Genomic DNA, 22,869 nt, shown 5'->3' on the forward strand with positions numbered 1-22,869 from the left:
AAGAAAAGCACTTCAAAGTTTAATGAACAAAAGTGTACATATTTTGACTGCTTTATCCAAAGAGTCACATTAAATATCAATCAAAATGGTCTAGTTATAGACACAAAATCATCTAAATCTTTCTGGTATTACCAAAGTCTTAGAAGAAGTATATTCTTTTAAAAATTGTTTTGTTTTTATTTTGGCTGTGCTGGGCCTTCACTGCACCACATGGGCTTCGCTGCCCCACAGCATAGGGGATCAAGTTTAGTGACCAGGGATCGAACCTGTATCTCCAGCACCGCAAGGCAGATTCTTAACCAAGGGAGTCTCAGAAAAGCAAATTCTTAATATTCAAAATAAACCAGCTCTACTAGTAAGTAACTCCACTCTTTCAGCAAGCAACTCCAACCTTTCAGCTCATGACATACTTCAGAATATATATGAGGACATAATGGGGAAATCTCTCTTCCTCTACTTTAGTGCAATGAACACACCCATCCCAACAATGCCTCTTCTTTACAGTAAGAGTTCATTACTTTGGAACAAAGTGGCAAAGATAAATCAATTATCCCAAATGTCAATCTTAACAATCTCCCCTAAAAGCATCTCAATGTATGCATCAGGAAAAGTGATCTAAATTCTTTATGTCAAAATGACTAAAAAATTATATTAAAAAATGTTTTATGAAAAGGTATTCATAAAAGCAGTATGAAATTCCTTAAAGAAACACAAAGCACAGGAAACAAGTTTATAGAAGATCATTTACCAAACACACTGCACCAAGCAATAAGAATATTTTGTGCTTGGGACCTCTCTGGTGTCCCAAGTTGGTGTCCCAGTGCTTAAGACTCTGAGCTCCCAAAGCCAGGGGCACAAGCTGGATCCCTGGGTGGGGAACTGAGTTCCTACATGCCAAATCACGTGGCCAAAAAGAAAAAGAATATTTTGTGCTTAAAAGAAAAGGGAAAAAAAAGGGATGTGCATACTTCAAAATTAAATCTCCAACCAAAGCCATCATGCCCAGTTTAGTTTTGCTTTATAGTGACTTCTCTGAGGACTTTAACACTTGCTTTGTATAAAGTATAAAGAGTAAACCTCAGTTATAAGGCAACAAACAATAGCATTCAGAGGTGAGATTTTTTTTCCTACAATTTGTTTCAAGGACTGAATGTGACAGAACAGAATCATAAATATACTATTAAATAGCATTCCTAGAAAGAGGTTAAGTTTGGGAAGTCCACAGGTGTGCCCCTATGGTTTCCTCCTTCTATCCTGGGTAGTAAAAACAAACAAATTATTAACCCAATGTGTGTCTGAAATTGTCCTCTGCTGTCTACAAAAAAATGTACAGAAACTCAAATACATGAGAAGAAAAAGGAAGAGGAAAGTATTACTAACTCAACTATTCAAATCCACACTGAAGGTGTTTAATTTATAGCCTCTGCACTCTGACATCAAATCAACATAGGTTCAGATAACATGGAACACTGTCCTTGTCTACAATTAAAAAAAAAAAAAAAAAGTATTATCAATAAGGCAATAAACTATCAAGATGAAACAGAGGGAAAAGCATGCTTTCCTTTTACAGACAACCACAGGTTAAGAACAAACTAATAACTGGTTACCCATAAGTGATAAAACTGTGATTTTATTTTACTTTTCTTTCATTTCACTTTCCAAGTTTTCTGCCATGATCATGTTATTTTTTTGTAGGTTTGAATACCATAAATCCATCTACTATTAAGAAAAAAAAAAGGAAAACCCTCTGATGTTAGTAGTAAGGTCATACAGAGAATGGTATTCAGTTATTCAGTTCTGCCTCTAAGTTACATATGTGGAAAACTAAAACTGAAATATAGGATAGACAAATGACCTGACACCTTGCCAAGAATGTTATGTGTGTGTATGTAGTCTTTAGCCTTATATGTAGTTCCTTGACATTTTATGAACAAGACTGGAATAATACATCTTGATCTTGACTCCACATTCCCTTTTAATAACTAGAAGTTTTACCCTTTTATTTAACATTTCAACAATGTAGGAGAGGTACTTTTTATTTGGGAGCCAATTATTTAGTTTATGGATATTCTAGAAGTGGAACTAGTAAGAGAAGTATGGATTTTTATTATCCACCATAAACAAAGTTGGCAGGGTTTTTGTTACACCTTCCAGAAAACATTGAGACTTTCTTTCTCCTCAATAATTCTTCATACAATCATTATTTTTGTAACAAATTCATCCTTCCCCCAAAACCACACACTATCCACCAGCAAATCATCTCATCAGTGCGATTCAGAACTGCAGAGCAACAATTCATTATGCACACAGCTAGAATTTGACTATGTGCTGTTTCCAGTACATAATTATTTGTTTCATTACATTTAAGCCAATGAAGTCAGAAATTACAAACAGTGCAGCCCTCATTCAGCTAGGCACTTTACTCATTAAAATTTTCATTCTCTGGGCTACACCTTACTAACATCATAAATATACGACATTATATGTACTCACCAGTTCTTTGAGAACATCGATCAAGACTTCTACATTCCATGTGTGTGCCTGTGCTCCATCACTTTTATCTTTTCCATCACTCCAGATTCCACTGCCAGGAGCAGAGATACTCTGTAAGAGTAAAAAAGGAATTAAACAAAGCCAACTACTGCATGTGTTCAGCTCGGGTTGATGGGACAATCATACTGACTTAATAAAATAAAAAGGGCAGGACATTAATTCACTTTGTAAAATAGTTGATTGACACACTTACCTGTAATGGAATTCCGTCTGTTAATCCTGAATGAGTTCGAGCCATCATTCCTAAAACCCTTGCAACCTGGGCAGCTGTGACCTCCCGAACACCAAACTGCATGATTATATTGCGACATTCTTCAATACTGAAACAAAAATTTAACTTCAGAAAAATAGCACCCTCAACACCAAGGTTAAGAAAAACTCATACGAGTTTTTGAGTGAAATCACTAGTTTTACTAACATAGAGTAATACACTTCATTTCTTCTTACTTTCACATAGCAAGTTTGTAAAAACTGCCCAGTTAAGAAAAAAGTTTAAAATACTAATGAAAGAAGGAAATATGAATTAAGAGTAGTATCTTTCAAAAAGAAACAAAATTATCCTCCTCAATCTTTGATATAAATCAAGTTATTCTTTAAAATATTGATATTCAATCAAGGGTTATTCTGATATGTACAAAGCCTTGAAAATGTACTTTTTTCCACTTTGCATCAACAGAAGTTTTATGCCAGGCACATACATACACATAAGAAATACACTTTTAAATGTAAGTTGAAATGTCATTTACATGAGTTTTAAAAATATTAAATGTTTACACTTAAAGTCAAACTAAAGCATATAAGTGCCCTTAATAATATATTCTCAAAAGAAACATTAATAATCCACTGTTTAACAGTCTTAAGTGCTACCATGAGGGTAAGCAATTTCCTGATGCCCCTGGCAGGTGGGGAAAATATGTGAGAGGCAGGGTATGAAAGGCCAGAAAAGGAAGACTGTAAAAATCAAGGTACAGTAAGGAAACTGAGGGTAGGAGCAGGCAGGAGCAAATCAGGCATGCTGGATGGGACACAATCCCATAAACACTTGCTGCAATGCCCTTTCTCTCACAAAAGCTAAAAATGCCTAACATGCCAACTAAGCTAGGAACCCCTGATCTGTAAATGTGAGAAATTAGGGGGGATGGAGAAGTAGAAATTTAGCCACCAAAACGCTAATAGGTGGCAGCAAAACTAATATGTGCAAGATTGAATTTAGAAGCAAAATTCTTGAGAGGCAAAGATAACACATCAAGGAAATCATCAGGAACTTGCTTTAAAAAATGACACTGGACTTGTTGTTAAGAGTAAACAAAGGTTTAAAATGCCTTACTACCAACCTTGCACAAAAGCCATAGCCCACTTCTTGCATAAAATCAGCCAAAGAGCTCTCCATCATGGTTTTAGCTACCCCTCCAGAATCAGGCAGGATTCTGTCCATTAGAATGTCCCGTTTTTCAGGGTATAAAAGTGGTGCAAGCACCACGGGACAGCGTTCCTGGGGAAAATCTGAAAAAGGAAGAAGATAATTATAACTGCTATATTGATTAAAAACGAACTGTCCTCTTTCACTCTTTAAAAGTCCCTTAAACCCGAGTCTTTTACAAGTTCATACTCAGAGTTTATTCAGTTTTTTCCAACCCAGCTAGCCCAATCCAAACTGTGGCTTCAACACCAATGCTAAAATTTGAATGTTCCTTTGTCATATATAATGGTCATATTTTCAGTTCTTTTAGACCCCATTATCTATTGATCAAGTCACACCCTATCAGTCCAGTTCAGTTGCTCAGTCATGTCCAACTCTTTGCTACCCCATGAATCACAGCATGCCAGGCCTCCCTGTCCATCACCAACTCCCAGAGTTCACCCAAACCCATGTCCATTGAGTTGGTGATGCCATCCAACCATCTCATCCTCTATCATCCCCTTCTCCTCCTGCCCTCAATCCTTCCCAGCATCACAGTCTTCTCAAATGACTCAGCTCTTCCCATCAGGTGGCCAAAGTATTGGAGTTTCAGCTTCAGCATCAGTCCTTCCAATGAACACTCAGGACTGATTTCCTTTAGGAAGGACTGGTTGGATCTCCTTGCAGTCCAAGGGACTCTCAAGGGTCTTCTCCAACACCACAGTTCAAAAACATCAATTCTTCAGTGCTCAGGTTTCTTTATAGTCCAACTCTCACATCTACACATGACCACTGGAAAAATGACAGCCTTGGCTAGACAGACCTTTGTGGACAAAGTAATGTCTTTGCTTTTCAATATGCTGTCTAGGTTGGTCATAACTTTCAAGGAGTAAACATCTTTTAATGTCATGGCTGCAATCACCATCTGCAGTGATTTTGGAGCCCCCAAAAATAAAGTCAGCCACTGTTTCCCCATCTATTTGCCATGAAGTGATGGGACCGGATGCCATGATCTTAGTTTTCTGAATGTTGAGCTTTAAGCCAACTTTTTCACTCTCCTCTTTCACTTTCATCAAGAGGCTCTTTAGCTCTTCACTTTCTGCCGTAAGGGTGGTGTCATCTGCATATCTGAGGATATTGATATTTCTCCCGGCAATCTTAATTCCAGCCTGTGCTTCCTCCAGCCCAGTGGTTCTCATGATGTACTCTGCATATAAGTTAAATAAGCAGGGTGCCAATATACAGCCTTGACATACTCCTTTTCCTATCTGGAACCAGTCTCTTGTTCCTGTATATCACTATATAGTTCACACCCTATATATCACTCTAAAATGTCACACAGAGCTAACTATCAATTCCCATGCAAGGAAGGCATCAGAAACAATTGGTACATCCATGTCTCTTCATTTCACTGACAAGTGGAAAACTTCCTATTACTGAGAAAGTTAATGCAGTTTACAAGTAAATTATATAAATGTTAAGAAAATAACAAAAGTGAAAATGGATAGTGGCTAGTCCACTATAAGATTTGTTTTAAAGATTATCTCTAAAAGAAGGATCAGAGGAAGGAAGATGGCAACAACAGAACCAGGAGTTATCTTAGCACAACAATGCCAAGAGACAAAGAGGTAAAGTGGGTATATCAAAAGTGATCAATTTTTTCAACCAAAAAGAACATGCCACAATACCGTAGTCTCTGTCTCCCATAAAAGGGAAAAAATCTGATCACATGGAAATACACCAAGTCCAAACTGAGATGGCACTTAGATAACAAGATTGTCAGTGGCGTGCTCTTTACTTTATACTGTTTCTGTAACGAGGCTTTGATCACTTTTGTATTTTAAATTATAAAATACTCTCTTCCTTCTGAAAGATTACCAACTTAACAGAAAGGTAAATCACTTGTCTTCATTTGTATTCTAAAATCCTTTTGCCATGTGTGTTCATCCAAAGAAACCATCTTTTTTATCATCTTTTATAGGCTACAGACAGTCTTTTTACCTCTGCGCAGCGTCTTAAGAAAAGCGTCTATCTGTTCCTGTCCAACTCCAAAGGCTCCCTTCTGCCCAAAGAGGAGATGGGACAGGAGGAGGTGTAGGACCTCTATTGCTATATCTTGGAAGCCACCTTCCTGATTTCCACTGACGTCTGCGTCAATGTAAGAACGCAGAAGATCTGGAAGCTTCTGTTTGATAAACTGGGCAGCTAGAAGGTAAGGAAACAAACAAACAAAAAAATAAGCTATTTTTGCACCACAACAGGTCAGAAGTCACATACCATCAAAATGTAGATAGATGACCATCGTTCTCATTTACCAACTCACCCTTTACCCTCTATGTTTTCACAGCTCTAGCTGGCAGACATAAAATAAAAGACCAAATTGCCAAGGGCTTGGTGAGGGCGTAGAGAATTTTTGGATGGGTACAGAGCTTCAGTTTTTCAGAACAAAGAAGTTCCAGACATCCATTACACAACAATGTGAACACAGTTAACCCTACTGAATTATACATGTGAAAATGGTTATCAAGGCAAATTTTACTGTGTGTTTACTATATACACACACATAAAGGAGACCAAACAAAAATAATCTTACTCTCTAAACTATGGAAGTTCAAGATTCAGAAATCCACAGATTTTAAAGACTCTAACCTCACTACAGGATCTCACTACAGGAAAGAACTTACCAAAACCTCTGAGATCAGTGCTGGAAGAATTCAAGAGGGCAAGGCCAAAAATTACCTGAAATAAGAAGGGTCAGATTGACCAAAAAGTACAAATAGTTGTTTTATTTCTAATTCTGCCTATCTCTTTTCTTAAATCACTTACCTCTTGTACTTTGCTTAACTTGAGAACTTTACTCAGCTGGGCAAATAAGTGGGGTGCAGGCTTTAAACTCTGAAACAAACCAAACTTTATTTTAAAATAGGAACATACAATTTTCAGAAAGCCTATAAAAGCATCTGTTCACCCAATTATGGTGCTGCATAGGAGTGATTAATCTGTAGTGAGGCTAGGAACAGTTGTGGAACTGTGTTCTGACAAGATTAAGCCTTCATATGACCTGGTTTTATCAAGATTCTAATTACTATCAAACTACTTTGACTTTGTTAGAAAGCTATAAAAACCACCAAAGTAAGTATTTGAAGTTTTTTAATTAAAATATAAGATCAAGGATTAAGGCTTTTTTACAACATCTAATAAGATATCACATCTTAGGACTACTAAAAAGAAAAGGTATACCAACCTTCTGATAGTGCAATGGGTTATCAATGGCATAGGACAGCGTCGAGATAAAATTTGGCTTCGTAATCAGTGACGCACACTCCTGAATCAGAAACTGAGTCTTTAAAAATAAAAAATAAAATTTCATTAGCACTCAGTCATCTTCTTGAACAAACAGAAGCAGCATTGCTCAGAACATTAAAGGGTAACCTGATACTGTATACTGTTCCTACATTATCAAAATCAGCTCTTTAAAAATCCCACTGAAACTACCAAAGTCCATCAACAAGAAGTTTTAACCAAAACCTCTGCAGGAGAACGTCCACTGACAAGGTAACCATAATATCATGTAATATCATGACAAACTGCTCCCAGGTTGAGAATCAAGCTATAGAACTCAATCTAAGACAAGAGATCTTCTTTCTGCCTGACTTACTTGTCAAGCAGGACTGCCCTACAGTCCTGCTTCCTTCAGGCAGGTCTCATTCCCAGTTCTCTAAGCCTGAATTGTGTAGCTATAATGGTCTGCAGCCAGGCAAGAGAAGAGAAGGACAAGAAAAGAAGTCCCTCTATCTTGAAGCCATTCAGCTAAGATTATTTCTGGATCCTATTTGTATGTGTGATCTGCTATGCAACTATGCCCAAAATGCAACTCAGGGAACAATCGGATCTAAGTGAATAGATACTGTGTAAGCCCCAAATACCTGATGAAAATCTTTGCCACTGCTTTTACCATCGCCACTGAAATCCACATGCGAAAATAGGCAGCGTAATAAATGCCTGTCTGCCTCAGGACCGTGCCGATTCACAATCTAAAAAGACCAAAAATATGAGTTTGTGGTCAAAATTGAGTGGTTTTTTTTTTTTTTTTAATTCACCTCCAGGACAACATCCCAAATTACATAACTGTTCATTCTGGAATAAGAGCTCTAGGAGTTGAGATGGAGGTGCCAATATTTTGTGATTAAATATTTTTTAAGTGCTTCCTACAGGCACTAGCAGGAAGGAGAGAAAAAGAAAAACCATCAGGAATTAGCCCCACCTAACTGTGTGCTCTGAATCCCCTCTACACCAAAAACATCAAACAGCACAAATGACACACTGAAGCTGTAAGGCAACGATTTTTTGATGAACTGGACTCGTGGGAGCCTCACTTTTTCTGTCCATTATTGTTTTTACCCTAAAGAGTATAACCTGAAATCTAACACAGCTGCAACTTTTATAATAACAGCCCTCAGGGAAAAGCCCTAAAGGAACTGATCTGATTATTAGTACTGGCCCTGAGCTTCTGGCTGTTGCTCAAATTTACCAATGCTATTCCCTCTAACAAAAAACTCCAGATATCTACATGGTTTGTATTCTCACTTCTTTAGGTTTCTGCTCTAAAGTCACTTCATCAGTGAGAGGTTTCCTAACTACCCTCCCTAAAATAGCAATATGACCTGCCATCATCACCCCTGACCCGGCTTTACTTCTCTCCATGGTACTTACCATCACCAGGTAATTTTCTATTTTCTACGTCTCACTAGACTATAAGTGAGTACTGGGAATTTATATAGCTGTGTTCATGTCATATCTAGTCAAGAAAAGAGCTTAGCACAATGTATATGTAGAGTAATCATCTGTCTATTAAAGAGCACATTAACAGACTCCATGAGCCAAAAGATTTGTTCTGGGTTTTTAGTGTATTATCTGTATGAATGCTTTGGATTACACTTTATTTAAAAAAAAAGGGCACCTATTCAACACAGTTTAACATATTGAAAAGAACATGAAAAATTTTTGCGGGAAACATAAAAGATTACTTTTAACAAAAAGACATTAATTTAAGGACAAAATTGTCAAACTCCTAAGTAAAAGACGGTGAAACTAAGACTACTTTTTTTCCTATTCTAGCCTCTCATATTAAAAAAAAAAACAAAAACCTTCAGCGACTTCCTTGGTCATCCAGTGGTTTAAGCATCTGCCTATCAATGTTTCACTGGCCAAAGAGGATAATGTACGAATATCAATAATACTTTCAATGGACTCAAACACATCAAATATGTTAAAAAATACACAGATTTCTAATTTTAAAAAATCATTCATTGGTCTTATTTGGAGGCTAGGAAATAAGTCATTTTGAAAACTGGCAAACAGAATCAAGCCCTTCCTCTATATAAATCATACTTCAGGCAACCAGACAATTACAGGTGGTAAGGGGAAGTTTCCATTCACAGAACTATTTCAACTAATAAAAAATGCTAACAATTAGAATGTTACCACTTTGCAATCCTCAACAGTCAATGAATCCAGTCAATGAACAAAGCCTAACAAAAATCACAAAAATAGAGACGACTAGACATTATGACCCTCCTAATTAAATAAAGTACACACTGCCACCCATAAAATTGTCCTAAGGGAGGGAAAAACCGTAATCTGATTAAGCTCCCAAATTTAATTATCAATTTACAGGAAAGTAAAGAACATGTAAAATACTACCCTGGGAATGTAATCAGCAATATTCAGACAGTGGGTAACTACAGGACGATCTGATTTAACAGAATAACTGCAAGGGGGAAAAAGGGGAGGATAAACCATGGACTTTAAAAGAGATTTAATAAAGACGCAACAAACTATGGAGGAGTGGTCCTGGCTCAAGTCAACAGTTTTTGCATTTTTTTTAAATGAGGCAAACTGAAAAAATGTTAATGTTAACTGGATATTTGATGCTTAAGAACTATTCTGCTAGGGGGAAGGGTTTGGAGGAGGATTGGGAATTTGAGAGTAGCAGGTGCAAACTATAGTACAGAATGGATAAACACATCCTACTGCATAAACATCCTATTCTATAACAGAGAATTATATTCATTATCCTGTAATAAAACAATAATGGAAAAGAATACAAAAAATAATACACATAACTAAATCACTTTGCTGTACACCAGAAACGAACCAACACTGTAAATCTACTCTAATAACATTTTAACCGAGCTTTTAAAAAAAGATGTGATAATGGTATTGAGGTTAGGTTTATGGTGAGACATGAATGAAATTATGCCTGGGATCTGCTTTAAAACAACTGAAGAGAATGGGTTAGATGAAACAAGACTGGTTACAAAACCAGTCTGGTTTCAAATGAAACCAGATGACAGATTCATGGGAGTTCTATTATATCTACTCATGTGTGATTGAGATCATCTTTAATAAAACCTTAATAAACTTTAATTTTATTATTACACTTTATAAATGAAATAATTGAAATTTTACTAAAACGTTAAAAATTATATTGAGACTATCATTTAAAGAACAGTATAAAATGTTTTTATAATAAAAATACTTTTAATGCAAACCAAAAATTACTCGAGTATTAAAAAGCTAAGTAGGAAAACCAGGCTTGATTTTATTTTTCTATATTTTACTTACATAGTACCTTTCAAAATATTTACTAATTTGTTTGTTTATTTGGCAGCACCGGGTTTTAGCAGCAGCATGAGGGATCTTTGCTCTTTAGTTGTGGCATGTTGGAGCTAGTTCCCTGACCAGGAATCGAACCAGGGCCCCCTGCATTGGGAGTGTGGAGTCTTAGCCAATGGACCACCAGGAAAGTACTCATATTTTCTTTAATAATGACAACAAATATTTTCAAAGAAAATAACAACTATAGGAGTTACTCTCTAACGAACATAATAAATCCCTGACTAAGGGCGCAAATTAAATTCTCAAGTTGCTTTTTCACCTATAGCATAGTAATACTAGCTAGCTCATTCACGTTTAGATGTTTTCATACATCTAAAGAAAATCTGATAAATATTCCTTCTTTCTACTTGTCAGCAGAAGAAAGAACAAAAGGAACACAATTCCAGTCAACCTATTTAAGCCACAACAAGTGAAAAGCGTTAGTCACTCGGTTGTGTCCGACTCTTTGTGACCCCATGGACTGTAGCCCACCAGGCTCTTCAGTTCATGGAACTGTCTATGCAAGAATACTGGAGTGGGTAGTTATTCCCTTCTCCAGGGCATCTTCTCAACCCAGGGACTGAACAAGGGTCTCCTGCATTGCAGGCAGGTTCTTTACTGTCTGAGCCATGGGGGAAGCCCCTAAATATTCATAAAAATAAATACTAGGCAGCTAAGAACTGCAGTAAGCCTTTACCTATCACCAAAGGAAATCCAGAGTCAAGAACTAGAACCTTGCTCCCATCCCAGTTCTAAATTTCTTACCATTCTCAAAGTAAAAGAGAGGGGGCTATCTGCAAAGGTACCAGTGAGGCCACACTTGTCTAAAGAAAATCTGTACACACTGAAACCCTCAGCCCAAGGCTAAAACCAAACATTCTAACATCGACGTTCAAAATTAACTACTAAATAATTTGTTCCTTCTTTCATTCTATTCAAACGCACCTGAACACTAAAGGTTAGATGTAGGAGACAGAGACTAAAGGACAGCCCCACACCTTGAGGTCTTTGGAGCAGAGAAGACAACCTAACCGATTATAACACACCACTAAGTTGGCCACGGAGAGCCTCGCCGGGGAAATGCAGGCAGTACCACCGCATTCCCCACTTCAGCGTAAAGTCGTGGGGGCCCCTGCAGTCGGCTCCTTCCGTGTTCGTCTAAGCTGCAATCTGTTACCCAAGAGCACATGTCTTCCTGAGGCAGCCCTCATACAACAACAACACAGACATAAAGGCCAAGCCATCTGGGCCCCCCAGGGGACCACTATGATATCCGTTCCAGTTCTCCCTGTGGAGTTGGCCAAGATTTTTACTGAGTTTCCACCACAGTTCTGAATTACCACATGACCCAGCAATTCCATTCTTTGGTATATACTCTCAAAATTTAAAATAAACATCCACCCAAAAATTGTAAATGAATGTTGATAGCCATAATATTCACAACAGCCAAAAACTGGAACCAAACCTAAATATCCAGATGCATGCTTCAACATGAATTAACCTTGAAAACTTATGCTAGTGAAAGAAGGCAGAAACAAAATGCCTCATATGGTACGATCCATTTGTATGAAATGTTCAGAAAGGCAAACCCATGGAGGCACAAAGTAGGTTGGTGGTTGCCAGTGGCTGGAGGGAGGGCGAAATGGAAAGCAACGGCTAATGGATTCAGGTGTTTCCTCTTGGGGTGATATGAACATTCTTGAGTTAGATGGCGATAGCCGAACAACTTTATGAATATACTAAAAACTAGCAAATTTTACATTTTAAAAGGATCAGTTTTATAGTTTGTGAAATATCTCTCACCTTTTTTAAGGCAGAAAAGAAAACAGAACCGACTAAAATGAAACAGACCAGATTTCCTAAGTTTTATAGGAAAATCAAAATCTGTGAATCCTAGCATTTTGAAAAAAGGAATGAAGTAAAATCTCTTCTGTATATTAAGCTGAAATCACTAGAAATAAGGGGCAAAGTTATTTTTCATGTAGCATACCCACATAAATTTCCAGTTTTCTTCACTGTATACTCATTCCTTTAATGATGCTTGTTTTCTGACTAGTTTACTTACATGCTGTATTTCCTGCTGGCTGGCTCGGTAGTTTTTCTTGGTTAAATTGTCCACCAGGTAGCTGATTTGAGACAAGGCCAGCGAGAGCGAGTCAAGATTCATTGCTGGTTGGGGCGGAAGCAGGCGGCCGAGCCCGGCGCAAAATCACCATTATTCCCCTTTAGTCACCTCAGAGGCAGGCTAACGCTTTCTCTGGAATCAGCCTGTGTCTGCTGTCCGTACAGTGTCTTCAGTTCTTTTTTACCAGGAGCCTTACTCTGTTCTGAAACATGGCACCTGTTTAGAATAAAGAAATTTTTAATTAGCTAAATTTTTATCAGGATTAAAAAAGGTTAAATAACCATCTCTCCATCTTAAGACCTGAAATACCACTAAGGACCTTTTAAAAAATTATGATGTCTCAACCATTACTGATAAAAAGATCCCAAATTTGAAAAATCAGGTAGGGGCAGTATAAAAAGGAAATATATCCATCCTCTTCAAAAAAGACTGTATTTTTAGCAAGATGTCCTATAACATGAGGCTTCTCTTTTAACAATTTCAATGATAATTTACACTACATCCTTTAGAAGCCACAAAAAAGTATTACCCTAAAATTAGGGCTTGTGGAAAGAAACATTCATCTGACATTCTCAATCCCTCTTCCCACACTATCTACAACTTATTTACAAGATTCCATCCATTTATTCACCTTACTACTTATGTATTGCTTCAGAATCAGACAGTAGTTTGGTTTTAAAGCTGTTTTTAGGATATATGTTTCAGTATTTGAACAGCTGACTTGAAAGTAAATTAAAGGCCCCAGAACCCAAATTCCTTCCTGCACTGTTCAAACTTTTCAGTAACAGAATTTAGGAAGGAAAGCTCAAAGCAGCAATATAGCTAACACGACAGGATGCTTATCATTTTATTAATTCCAACCACCTGCTGAATCAGGAACTATTCTATATCACAACACACACAGGACTATTCCGTATCACAACCCAACACACACACACACCCCCCCACACACACACCCACCCAAGTTTTTAAGAATTCACCAAGCACCACTGCTGACACAAGAATCTTTGAATTCAAGGAGCTGAGCTTATCCACAGCTTTGCAATCAGAAATCTGCTCATAACTTCATTACCACCAGAACTTACTATGTAAGGTAAAGGAAATTCATGAAGATTAAAAACCCCCTTGGTAAGGGCATTTAAACCTTTAATAACTTCTTAACAATGTAGAAAAACTACCCTGCTTTGTTCTGTTTTGTTTATACAAAGCAAAGATTCTACCTATGCTATTCTTCTCTACATCTTCCCAGAAAAAAAAAAAAAAAAAACAACCAGTGAGAGAATCTTGGTGATGTGGCAAGGCATTTTTGTTTATTCTAAAGTAATACCATATAAGACAAAGATAAACTGATGATATCTATCCATTATATGTAACTAACATGCTTGCTATAAATTCTTAGAGCAAGTTGTTTCCTTCATATTATGATGATGGCGTATTTCACCAAGATTGTTAACATTATTAATTGGTACAACCTTTTCTGAAACTCAAATTGGCAATATTGTAAGGTGATTTTTGCATTACTCCGGAAACTATAATTTCACCATTAAGACTGTATCTTTTGATGTATATTACCTCAAGAACTCAAAGGAAATAGATTTTTAGTGAAATGCTGTCTATCACAGCAAATAGAAAGTACAGCAAAAAGTAACTGCTTAAATATGAAGAATGCAAGAAGAAATAAATTATGGTATATTGAAACAAGGCAGCTGTTAAACAGAAATGAGTGTTTTTCCTCCATAGTTTAAGACAAAAAAAGGGACATGGATGGGAATTCCCTGGCAGGCCAGTGGTAAGAACTCTCACTGCCGAGGCCCAGGTTCCATCCCAGGTCAGGGAACTAAGACCCTGGAGGTGGGGGTGAGGACATGAAATTTTTGTTGAGTAAGTATTTAATAGCTACCTCTGAGTAAAGACGTAAAGTGTGGAAGACTACCCTTTATACCTTATTTAGTTTCTAACATTGTTTTCTCACAAGTATATATTTTATTTTCCACCTTTCTTTTTCAAAGAAATGTTTAAAGAAAAGTGGGGGGAAATCCATCAGAATGGTTGGTAAGTTCAGAATAAGTAGATTACCTGAGATTTTGGTAAAATATCAGCCAAAGAAACTAGAGGAAAAATGAACAGAGCTACACATATATACCACTGGTTGTTTGAAGAATCTTCACATCTAAGCTAAACCAGGCAGCTTATATACAAGCCATTTCCAGAAAAAAAAAAAATGTCCAACAAACCATTCAGTACCCTCTCAAATTTAAAATACTCAAAGTCAGAAAATCCTTGGCTAAGATGCCTTCAGATAACATTATCATCAAAACTGTGTGAATAAAAGGGGTCAAAACAAGACATCTTTATTAAAAATCTAAAATGTTCATTTTGGGGGATTTCTCTGGCAATTCAGTGGTTAGGACCTATCACTTTCTTGCTGGGGGAAATCCACCACTGCGTGGTACCAGGGTCAATCCCTGGTCAGGGAACTAAAGGTCTTGCAAGCTGCGTAGTACAGCCAAATAATAATAACAGTAAAATAAAATGCTTGTTTTCAGTGGCAAGTATAAGTCAAAGTATTTTTAATTTTTATAAGTTGTGTTCAGTTAAAACTGTATCATTCAAGGTCTTTCCTGGTGGTCTAGTGGTTAAGAATCTGCCTCCCAACGCAGGGAACACACGTTCAATCCCTGGTCAGAGAACTAAGATCCCACACGCCATGGGGCAACTAAGCTCTCGAGCCACAACTAGAGCACGCGAACACGGCAACTACCAAGACCTCACGCTCTGGAGCTGTGCTCGGCAACAAGAGAACCCCTTAGGCTGCAACGAAAACCCAGTGGAGTCAAAAAACCCCCAAAATTTGTATTATTCAAAGTATATTATTCACATGAACAGTAGTTACCTTACACTATATTGTTGTTTAGTTGCTAAGTCGTGTCCAAATCTTTTTGCAACCCCATGGACTGGAGCCCACCCAGCTCCATGGGATTTCCCAGTCAAGATTACTGGAGCAGGTTGCCATTTCCTACTCCAGACGATCTTCCCAATCCAGGGATCGAACCAGCGTCTCTCTGCATCTCCTGTTTTGGCAGGTGGATTCTTTACCCCTAGCGCCACTTGGGAAGCAGGTTTACCTGTGGTACAGCACAAATCTAGGAAAGCAAGCGTTGACTGACCTTCCAAGAAAATGAATTCCTGCTTACTTTGGCACTTCAAGCTATATCTTCTCTTCTGACATGAGCTCCATAACAAGGGTTACAACTTTTTCGCATTACTATCTAAAGACTACGGAGGAGGAAGTTCCCTGGCGGTTCAGGGGTTAGGACTTAAGTGTTTTCACTGCCGGAGGCCAGGGTTCAATTCCTGGGTTCAATCCTTGGTCCAGGAACTAAGATCCCAAAGCTGCAAGGCGTGGCCAAAAAAAAAAAAAAAACTGCTAAGGATAAAAATACTAGTGTAACACATGTTTCAACAAGTCAATCTTCATTGCACAAGCAAGTTAATGCATTAAACTAATGCCTAATTGAGTCCTCATTTTAATGAGATCTATTAGTAGAGTGACAACATCATTTATTAACCAAACTAGGATGATTCTGAAAATAAAGGGGTACCATTAACAATTTACATTAAGACAACAGGTATAAACTAGGACATGTGATCACCTTAGCCATCCAGAAGCCTTAGACAAACTGATCAGTCTCTCCAAGATACACTTTTGTTTATCTGTTTCTAAAATGCCATGTCACTGATCTCTTCCTTAGTCTCCTTTACCAGCCCTTCCTCTTCTGACTTCACAGTATTGGAATCTTTGGACTTCTCTACATTCACTTTCTTGATATACTTCAGTCTTACAGTGTTAAAAACTATATATAGCAATAACTTCTATAAATTCTATCTCCAACCCAAATTTCTCTCATATCTAGAACTGTATTATTTAATTTCCTAACGACACCTCAACTACAACGTGTTTGAAAATAAGCCCCTGAGATTTCCCTGGCAGTGCAGTGGTTAAGATCCGTGCTTCCAGTGAAGGGGCATGGGCTCGATCCCTGTACCTGTTTTCCCTATCTCAGTTGATACCAACTCCAGTAGTTACTCAGGCCAAATTCTTAGATTTCCCATTCACCGTAATCAGTCAAAAAATTCTTTTGGCTCTACTTATAAAATATATGCAGAATCCATTCATTTCTCACCACAGCTATAACCAAGAATCATCATCTCTCACTGGAATTACTATATTAACCTCCTAACTAGTCTCCCTGTTTCCACCCTTGCTCCACACCAGTCTATTCTCAACACAACAAAAAAGACTTTCCAAATATAAAACACTCAGGTCATCCTGTGCTCAAAACCCTCCAATGACTCAGAAAGGAAGCCTGAGCCCTTACAATGGCCTATGAATAAACACAGCTTGAGGGAACCTAGCCACTGGTACTGTTCTAGCCTTCTTCTTCACTCCCCTCTGCTCAGTTCCCTTGAGCTACAATGGCCCCCTTGCTGCTTCTCCAGCATACTCTTCCCTTAGATTCCCCTGCCTGGAACCATCTTCTTCCAGATGCCAGTATGGCTAACTACTTCAAGTATATACAAGTGTCACCTTCTCAGTGAGTATCACCCTGTCAAAATTGCAATCCTCCCCCCCTCAGTCTTTTTTTTTCCACATTGTATCACCAAACATGGGTAACATATTTGCCTATCTCTTCATATGAAAGGTCCATGAAAGCAGTGATCTTAATTGTTTACTGTTCATCAACTTATTACAAGTACTACATGACCCATACAAGGAGTTCACTGCATATCTGAAAAACTATAAACTGAAGCTTAGGATTTTGCACTTATATTCCGACTCTACCAAAAGGTATGACAACCCACTGAAATTTTCCTAGTCAGAAGTACAATCACATGAGAGTAAATAATAGATAATTTTTAATTTAACTGCCTTAGTAGCTGCACTATCAAGTTGTTAAGACCCTTCCAATTAACCTTTAGCATCATAATGTGTATATAAATTGGGTCACAGTGTCTTTATAGGCCATCTTTATTGAGACAGATAAGTGCAAAACAATAAAGTGTCTTTCAACAGCTTTCCATCAAAATGTTTAGATGTTAAACTATTTCAAGATCACTAAATCTGACATTCTAAGATACTCCTCAGCTATAAGAGATCTGTGGCCCAGGAGCATTTCATGTGCATGCATACGCAGTGCCTAGCTTTGGTCTCCATATACATCAGGGACTCAAATTGCTAAATAATTACTAACTTCAGGGACTTCTCCGGTGATACAGTGGCTAAGACTCCACACTCCCAACGCAGGGGGCCCAGGTTCAATCCTTGGTCAGGGAACTAGATCCCATATGCCACAATTAACAGTTTGCAGGCCACAAGTAAGAATTTGAATGTTGCAACTAAAAAAGATCCCAAATGCCACAACTAGAAGATTCCACATGCTGCAACAAAGATTGTAGATCCCACATGTTGCCAACTAAGACTGGGTACAGCCAAATAAACAGCAAATTAATTTTTTAAAAATCTACCAAGGATAAAAGAAATCTACCATGGATACGGCTATGTAAAGATTAAAACGGCAACTTTGGAAGACAAAGATTGTTTAAGTGTATTCTTGGTATTTTTCCTAATATTAAAGATATTAGAAACAATATGTGTATATATTACATATGTATATATACTGCTCAAAGTATACATGTATATTGTCTCTAGTATCTTTTATACACACACACACACACACACATATATAGCAGTAAAAGGATTATCTACCTACATACAATGGAATCCCACCCAACATGTGAAATACATATTTAAAATGTAGTTTTGCTATAAACATCCACTACACAGTGCAGAATGAAGAAAAGTTTCTAAAATGGTATGTAGAAGTCCAACTTATAAAAAATTATTTCACATTTTAACTGAAAAACACTACACAATATTACAAATTGTTTCCTGAACATCCAATCTAAGGAATACCAGGCAGTTGTGGTTTAGTTAATCCTTTAAGTGTTAAGATAAAAGAATATTCATGACACTGAGTGAGAAGCTGCAGTACTCTGAATAGCATGATGCCATCGCATAAACACACCTATGTTTACATGTGCAGAGAAAACAAGCTAAAGATTAACAGAGATTACAGAGAGGCTTTCATTTAAAATTCCATTTTTAAAAAGTCCACAAGAAATCTATACACTTCACACATGTAACATAACATATACACAATATTATTCACTGCAATATTTATCATAGCAAAGAAATGGCCATGAGTTGGTGACTGGAGAATAAACATCTCGGATAATGTACAAAGTATTCTACTCTAAGTTTAAAGCTTTAATTCCTATAAATGCTACTTTTTAATTTGTATATATGCACACATAAACACAGTTGCTTTTTTTCTTTTTTGCAAAAATACATGGAAAGATCAGCCATTAACTAATACAAAGCTACTTAAGCTGGAGTGGGTGAGAAGTGGGTAGTAGACACAGGAATCAGAACAAAATTCACTGATTATACCTTTCATATGGTTTTGACTTTTGAACCATTATTTACGTGTTTGATATTTAATAAGAAAAAAACTAACACAAAAAAATAAATGAACCTGAGTATCAAGCTGATAATAAAGAACACAGTAAAAACAAATATTTCAACTAACACAGTATCCTAAACATCCTTGATATAGAGTGGGATATATTTTTAAGGACAGAAAGAAATCAAAGAAATCTGACTCAACAGGTTTACAGTTAGCAGTAATACTTTATTGCAATTTTAAGCTACATTTATGTATTACTGGATACAGCAAATAAATGAATAGGAATCCAGAATGAGTACAGATCAATGTAGTAAAGATCAAAGTTTGGTTTGACAGAAAACACCAAAATTCTATAAAGCAATTATCCTTCAATTAAAAAATAAATTTTTTAAAAAGATAAAAGCTTAAAAAACCTGAAATATTTTATTTGAAATGTAAGTATCAACAGGAACTCATTTGAAAAGTTTCTGGGACTTCTATGGTGGCCTAGTGGTTGAAGACTCCATTCTCCCAGCAAAGGGGGCCCAAGGTTCAACCCTTGGTCAGGAAACTAAGTCCCACAGGCTGCAAACTAAAACCTACTGCCACTAGGTCTTAACTAAGACCCACATACCACTAAGACCTAGTGCAGCCAAATAAATAAAAATTTCCCCGAGTCTAATAAAATATATTAGATTGTACAATGCAAACTACAAGACTTTGTTGAAAGCAAGCATCAGAAAAACAATAGTAATAAACACAGGAAGGAAAGTGTTACTTAATACTGTTAAAATGTCCATGCAACCCAAAGCCATCAATAAATTCAACACAGTATCAAAATTCCAATGGCCTTTTCATAGGAGAAAAAAAAAAAATTCTAAAATTTGTATGTAACCCAAAGGATCCTGAATAGCCAAGGCAATCATAAAAAAGAACAAAATCAGGCCACAACAAAGTCAAAAGCTTCTGTATAACAAAAAAAAAATAAAATGAAAAGACAACCTATAGAATGGAGAAAATATCTGCAAACCATGTATCAAGAGGTTAATATCCAAAGTTTATAAAGAACTCATAAAATTCAGTAAGAAAAACAAATATGACTTAAAAAAAATATTTAGGCTGTGGGAGTTATTTGTTGCAGCATCTGAAATCTAGTTTCCCAGGCTGAACTTCCACCCCTGCACTGGGAGCTGAGTCTCAGCCACTGGACCACCAGGTTAAGTGCCAAATCTGATTTTAAAACAAGCAGAGGAGCTAAGTGGGACAAAGACGACACCAAAACAGCCAGCCAACAGTCAGAGTGCGAAGCATCGCTAATCCTTGGGGGAAATGCAAATCAAAACCAGGGCATCACCTCACATCTGTAAGGATGGCTATCAACAGGAAGACAAGAAGGGTTAGCAAGGATGTGGAGAAAAGAGAAGCCCTGTATACTGCTGGTGGAAGTATAAACTTGTTCAGCCACTATGGAGAACAGTGTAGAGGTTCCTCAAGATATTAAAAATAAAACGACCATACAATCCAACAATCCCACTTGCATATACATCCAAAAGTAATGAAAACAGGTTATTTAAAGAGATATTTGTATCCTGTGTTTACTGCAGCATTTATTCACAATAGTCAATATGGAAATAACCAAGTTTCTTGTCAACAGACAAACATGAAGATGTAGTACATACAGTGGATCCTTGAAAGACACAGGCTTGAACTGAGTGGGTCCACCAAACAAAGGTTTCACAAAGGTTTTTACACTAAGTATGTACTATGGCACTATATGATCTGTGGCTGGATGCCAAACTGCACATACTGAACCAACTACAAAGTTATAGGTGGGAATTCATGCCCCTAATTCCATAATCATTCAAGGGTCAACTCTGTATACAATGGAATTCTCTTTAGCCATGAGGGGGAAAAATATCCTGCCATTTGTCACAATGTGGTTGGGTCTGAGAACATTATGCTAAATGAGATAAGTCAAAGACTATGACTTCCCTTCTATGTGGAATCTTTAAAAAAAAAACCAAAAACTACCATCAAACTTATACAGAGAACTGATAACTGACTGATGGTTGCCAGAGGTGTATGCAGTAAGTATGTGAAGGTGGTCAAAAGGTACAAGCTTCCAGTTACAAAGTTTAAGTCCTGGGGATATAATATACAACATGCTGACTATAGTGATTAATAGAATAAATCTGAAAAGTCAGGAAAAAAGGAAAAAACAGATTTAACAACTATATGTAATAATAAACATTTAGATTTGTGATCATTTTTAAATACTTGCAAATTTCAAATCATTTTGATGTATGCCTGAAATGATTATGTTGAGTATAACTCAATAAAAAATAAGTTAAAATGTTAAAAAACCAAACTTGAAAAAACATAGTGGAATGGTGGTTACCAGGGGGTGAGGGAATGTATGTTTAAAAGGTACATATTTGCAACTAGCAAATAAGTCCAAGGGATCTAATACACAGTACAGTGATTATGGACAACAAAACTGTATAATAAACATTAAATTTATTAAGATAGTAATTGTTCTCACCATAAGAAGAAATAATTATATGATGTTGACAGATGTATTAGCTAACATTACAAAGGCAATCATATTACATTATAAATGTAACAAACCAGTAATGTTATACACCTTAAACTTAAAATGTTATGTATCAATTCTGTCTCAATTTCTAAAAAGCCCTAGAAACAATGATACCCCAGAAGCAATGAGCTCATCTAAATTCTGGATCTTGGGTTTCTAAATACTAAGAAGAATCAAGATTCCTTGGAGATATGACTAATTCCAGGATTTTTAAACAAGGAAGACGCAAGGTGAGTTTGGATCATCCTGTGACAAAAATGGGAAACACTCAGAAGTTTCAGGTGGATAATGTCAGAAAGACACAAGAGCCAATTAAAAGGACTGTTTCTAATGCTAGGTCTATTTGAGCACCAGAAGGGACTTATGAACAATGCTTCTATAATTTACCCCAAATGCCACATCACTGAAATGCTTAAGGGAACAGAACATGGAACACACATTTCTGAATCCACACTGGTGATCAAATCTACTTTTGGCAGCCACAAATTTATGAATTCTAAGTCCTTCATGTGTGCAGATGAAAATAAAATCAGTTAAGCATTCTGACATAATTAGAAGATTAAATGAAAATATGTTATCTAACCTGTAATTGCAGTAAGCTACTATGCGTAAAAGTTCCTTCCAATAAATCATAGGGTAAAAAAAAAAAAAATTACCTATGACTGTAACACAGGGAATGAGAATTCCTGAATCCATGATTACACTTAAAGAGGAAGGATAAGATGTACCTCGTACAGAAAGGTGCTAACAAATTTTAAAAGTATAAAAGATTAAGTTACCATTTTGTAATACCCCTCTGCCCAGTATAAAAACTGATTCAGGCAAGAATCACCAAGAGCATAGGGCTTCCCAAGTGGCTCAGCGATAAAGCATTTGCCTGCAATGCAGGAAATTCGGGTTTGATTCTTGGGTCAGGAAAATCTCAGAGAAGGAAATGGCAACCCACTCCAGTCTTCTTACCCAGAAAATCCCATGGACAGAGTAGTCTGGCAGGCTATGCGGTCCATGGGGTCGTTAAGAGTCGGACACA

General features: G+C 37.0%; 1 protein-coding gene across 8 annotated transcripts in view; it reads right to left on the reverse strand.

Moving 5' to 3' along the window:
• Nucleotides 1–22,869, reverse strand: part of CNOT1 (CCR4-NOT transcription complex subunit 1) — an 82,390-nt gene that overhangs the window by 42,682 nt on the left and 16,839 nt on the right. For all 8 annotated transcript variants that reach the window (XM_061138638.1, XM_061138636.1, XM_061138633.1 and 5 more), the window contains exons 2-10: nt 12,678–12,953; nt 7,879–7,986; nt 7,197–7,295; nt 6,779–6,847; nt 6,637–6,691; nt 5,954–6,157; nt 3,888–4,056; nt 2,747–2,873; nt 2,494–2,604 (exon numbers count right to left, since the gene is read on the reverse strand). In XM_061138638.1, coding sequence (XP_060994621.1) covers nt 2,494–2,604; nt 2,747–2,873; nt 3,888–4,056; nt 5,954–6,157; nt 6,637–6,691; nt 6,779–6,847; nt 7,197–7,295; nt 7,879–7,986; nt 12,678–12,779 — 1,044 coding nt within the window. In that variant the 5' untranslated portion in view covers nt 12,780–12,953. The remainder of the gene's footprint in view (nt 1–2,493; nt 2,605–2,746; nt 2,874–3,887; nt 4,057–5,953; nt 6,158–6,636; nt 6,692–6,778; nt 6,848–7,196; nt 7,296–7,878; nt 7,987–12,677; nt 12,954–22,869) is intronic.

The sequence above is a fragment of the Dama dama genome, chromosome 4, assembly GCF_033118175.1.
Source record: "Dama dama isolate Ldn47 chromosome 4, ASM3311817v1, whole genome shotgun sequence".
In the NCBI taxonomy this organism is placed as follows: Eukaryota; Metazoa; Chordata; class Mammalia; order Artiodactyla; family Cervidae; genus Dama; species Dama dama.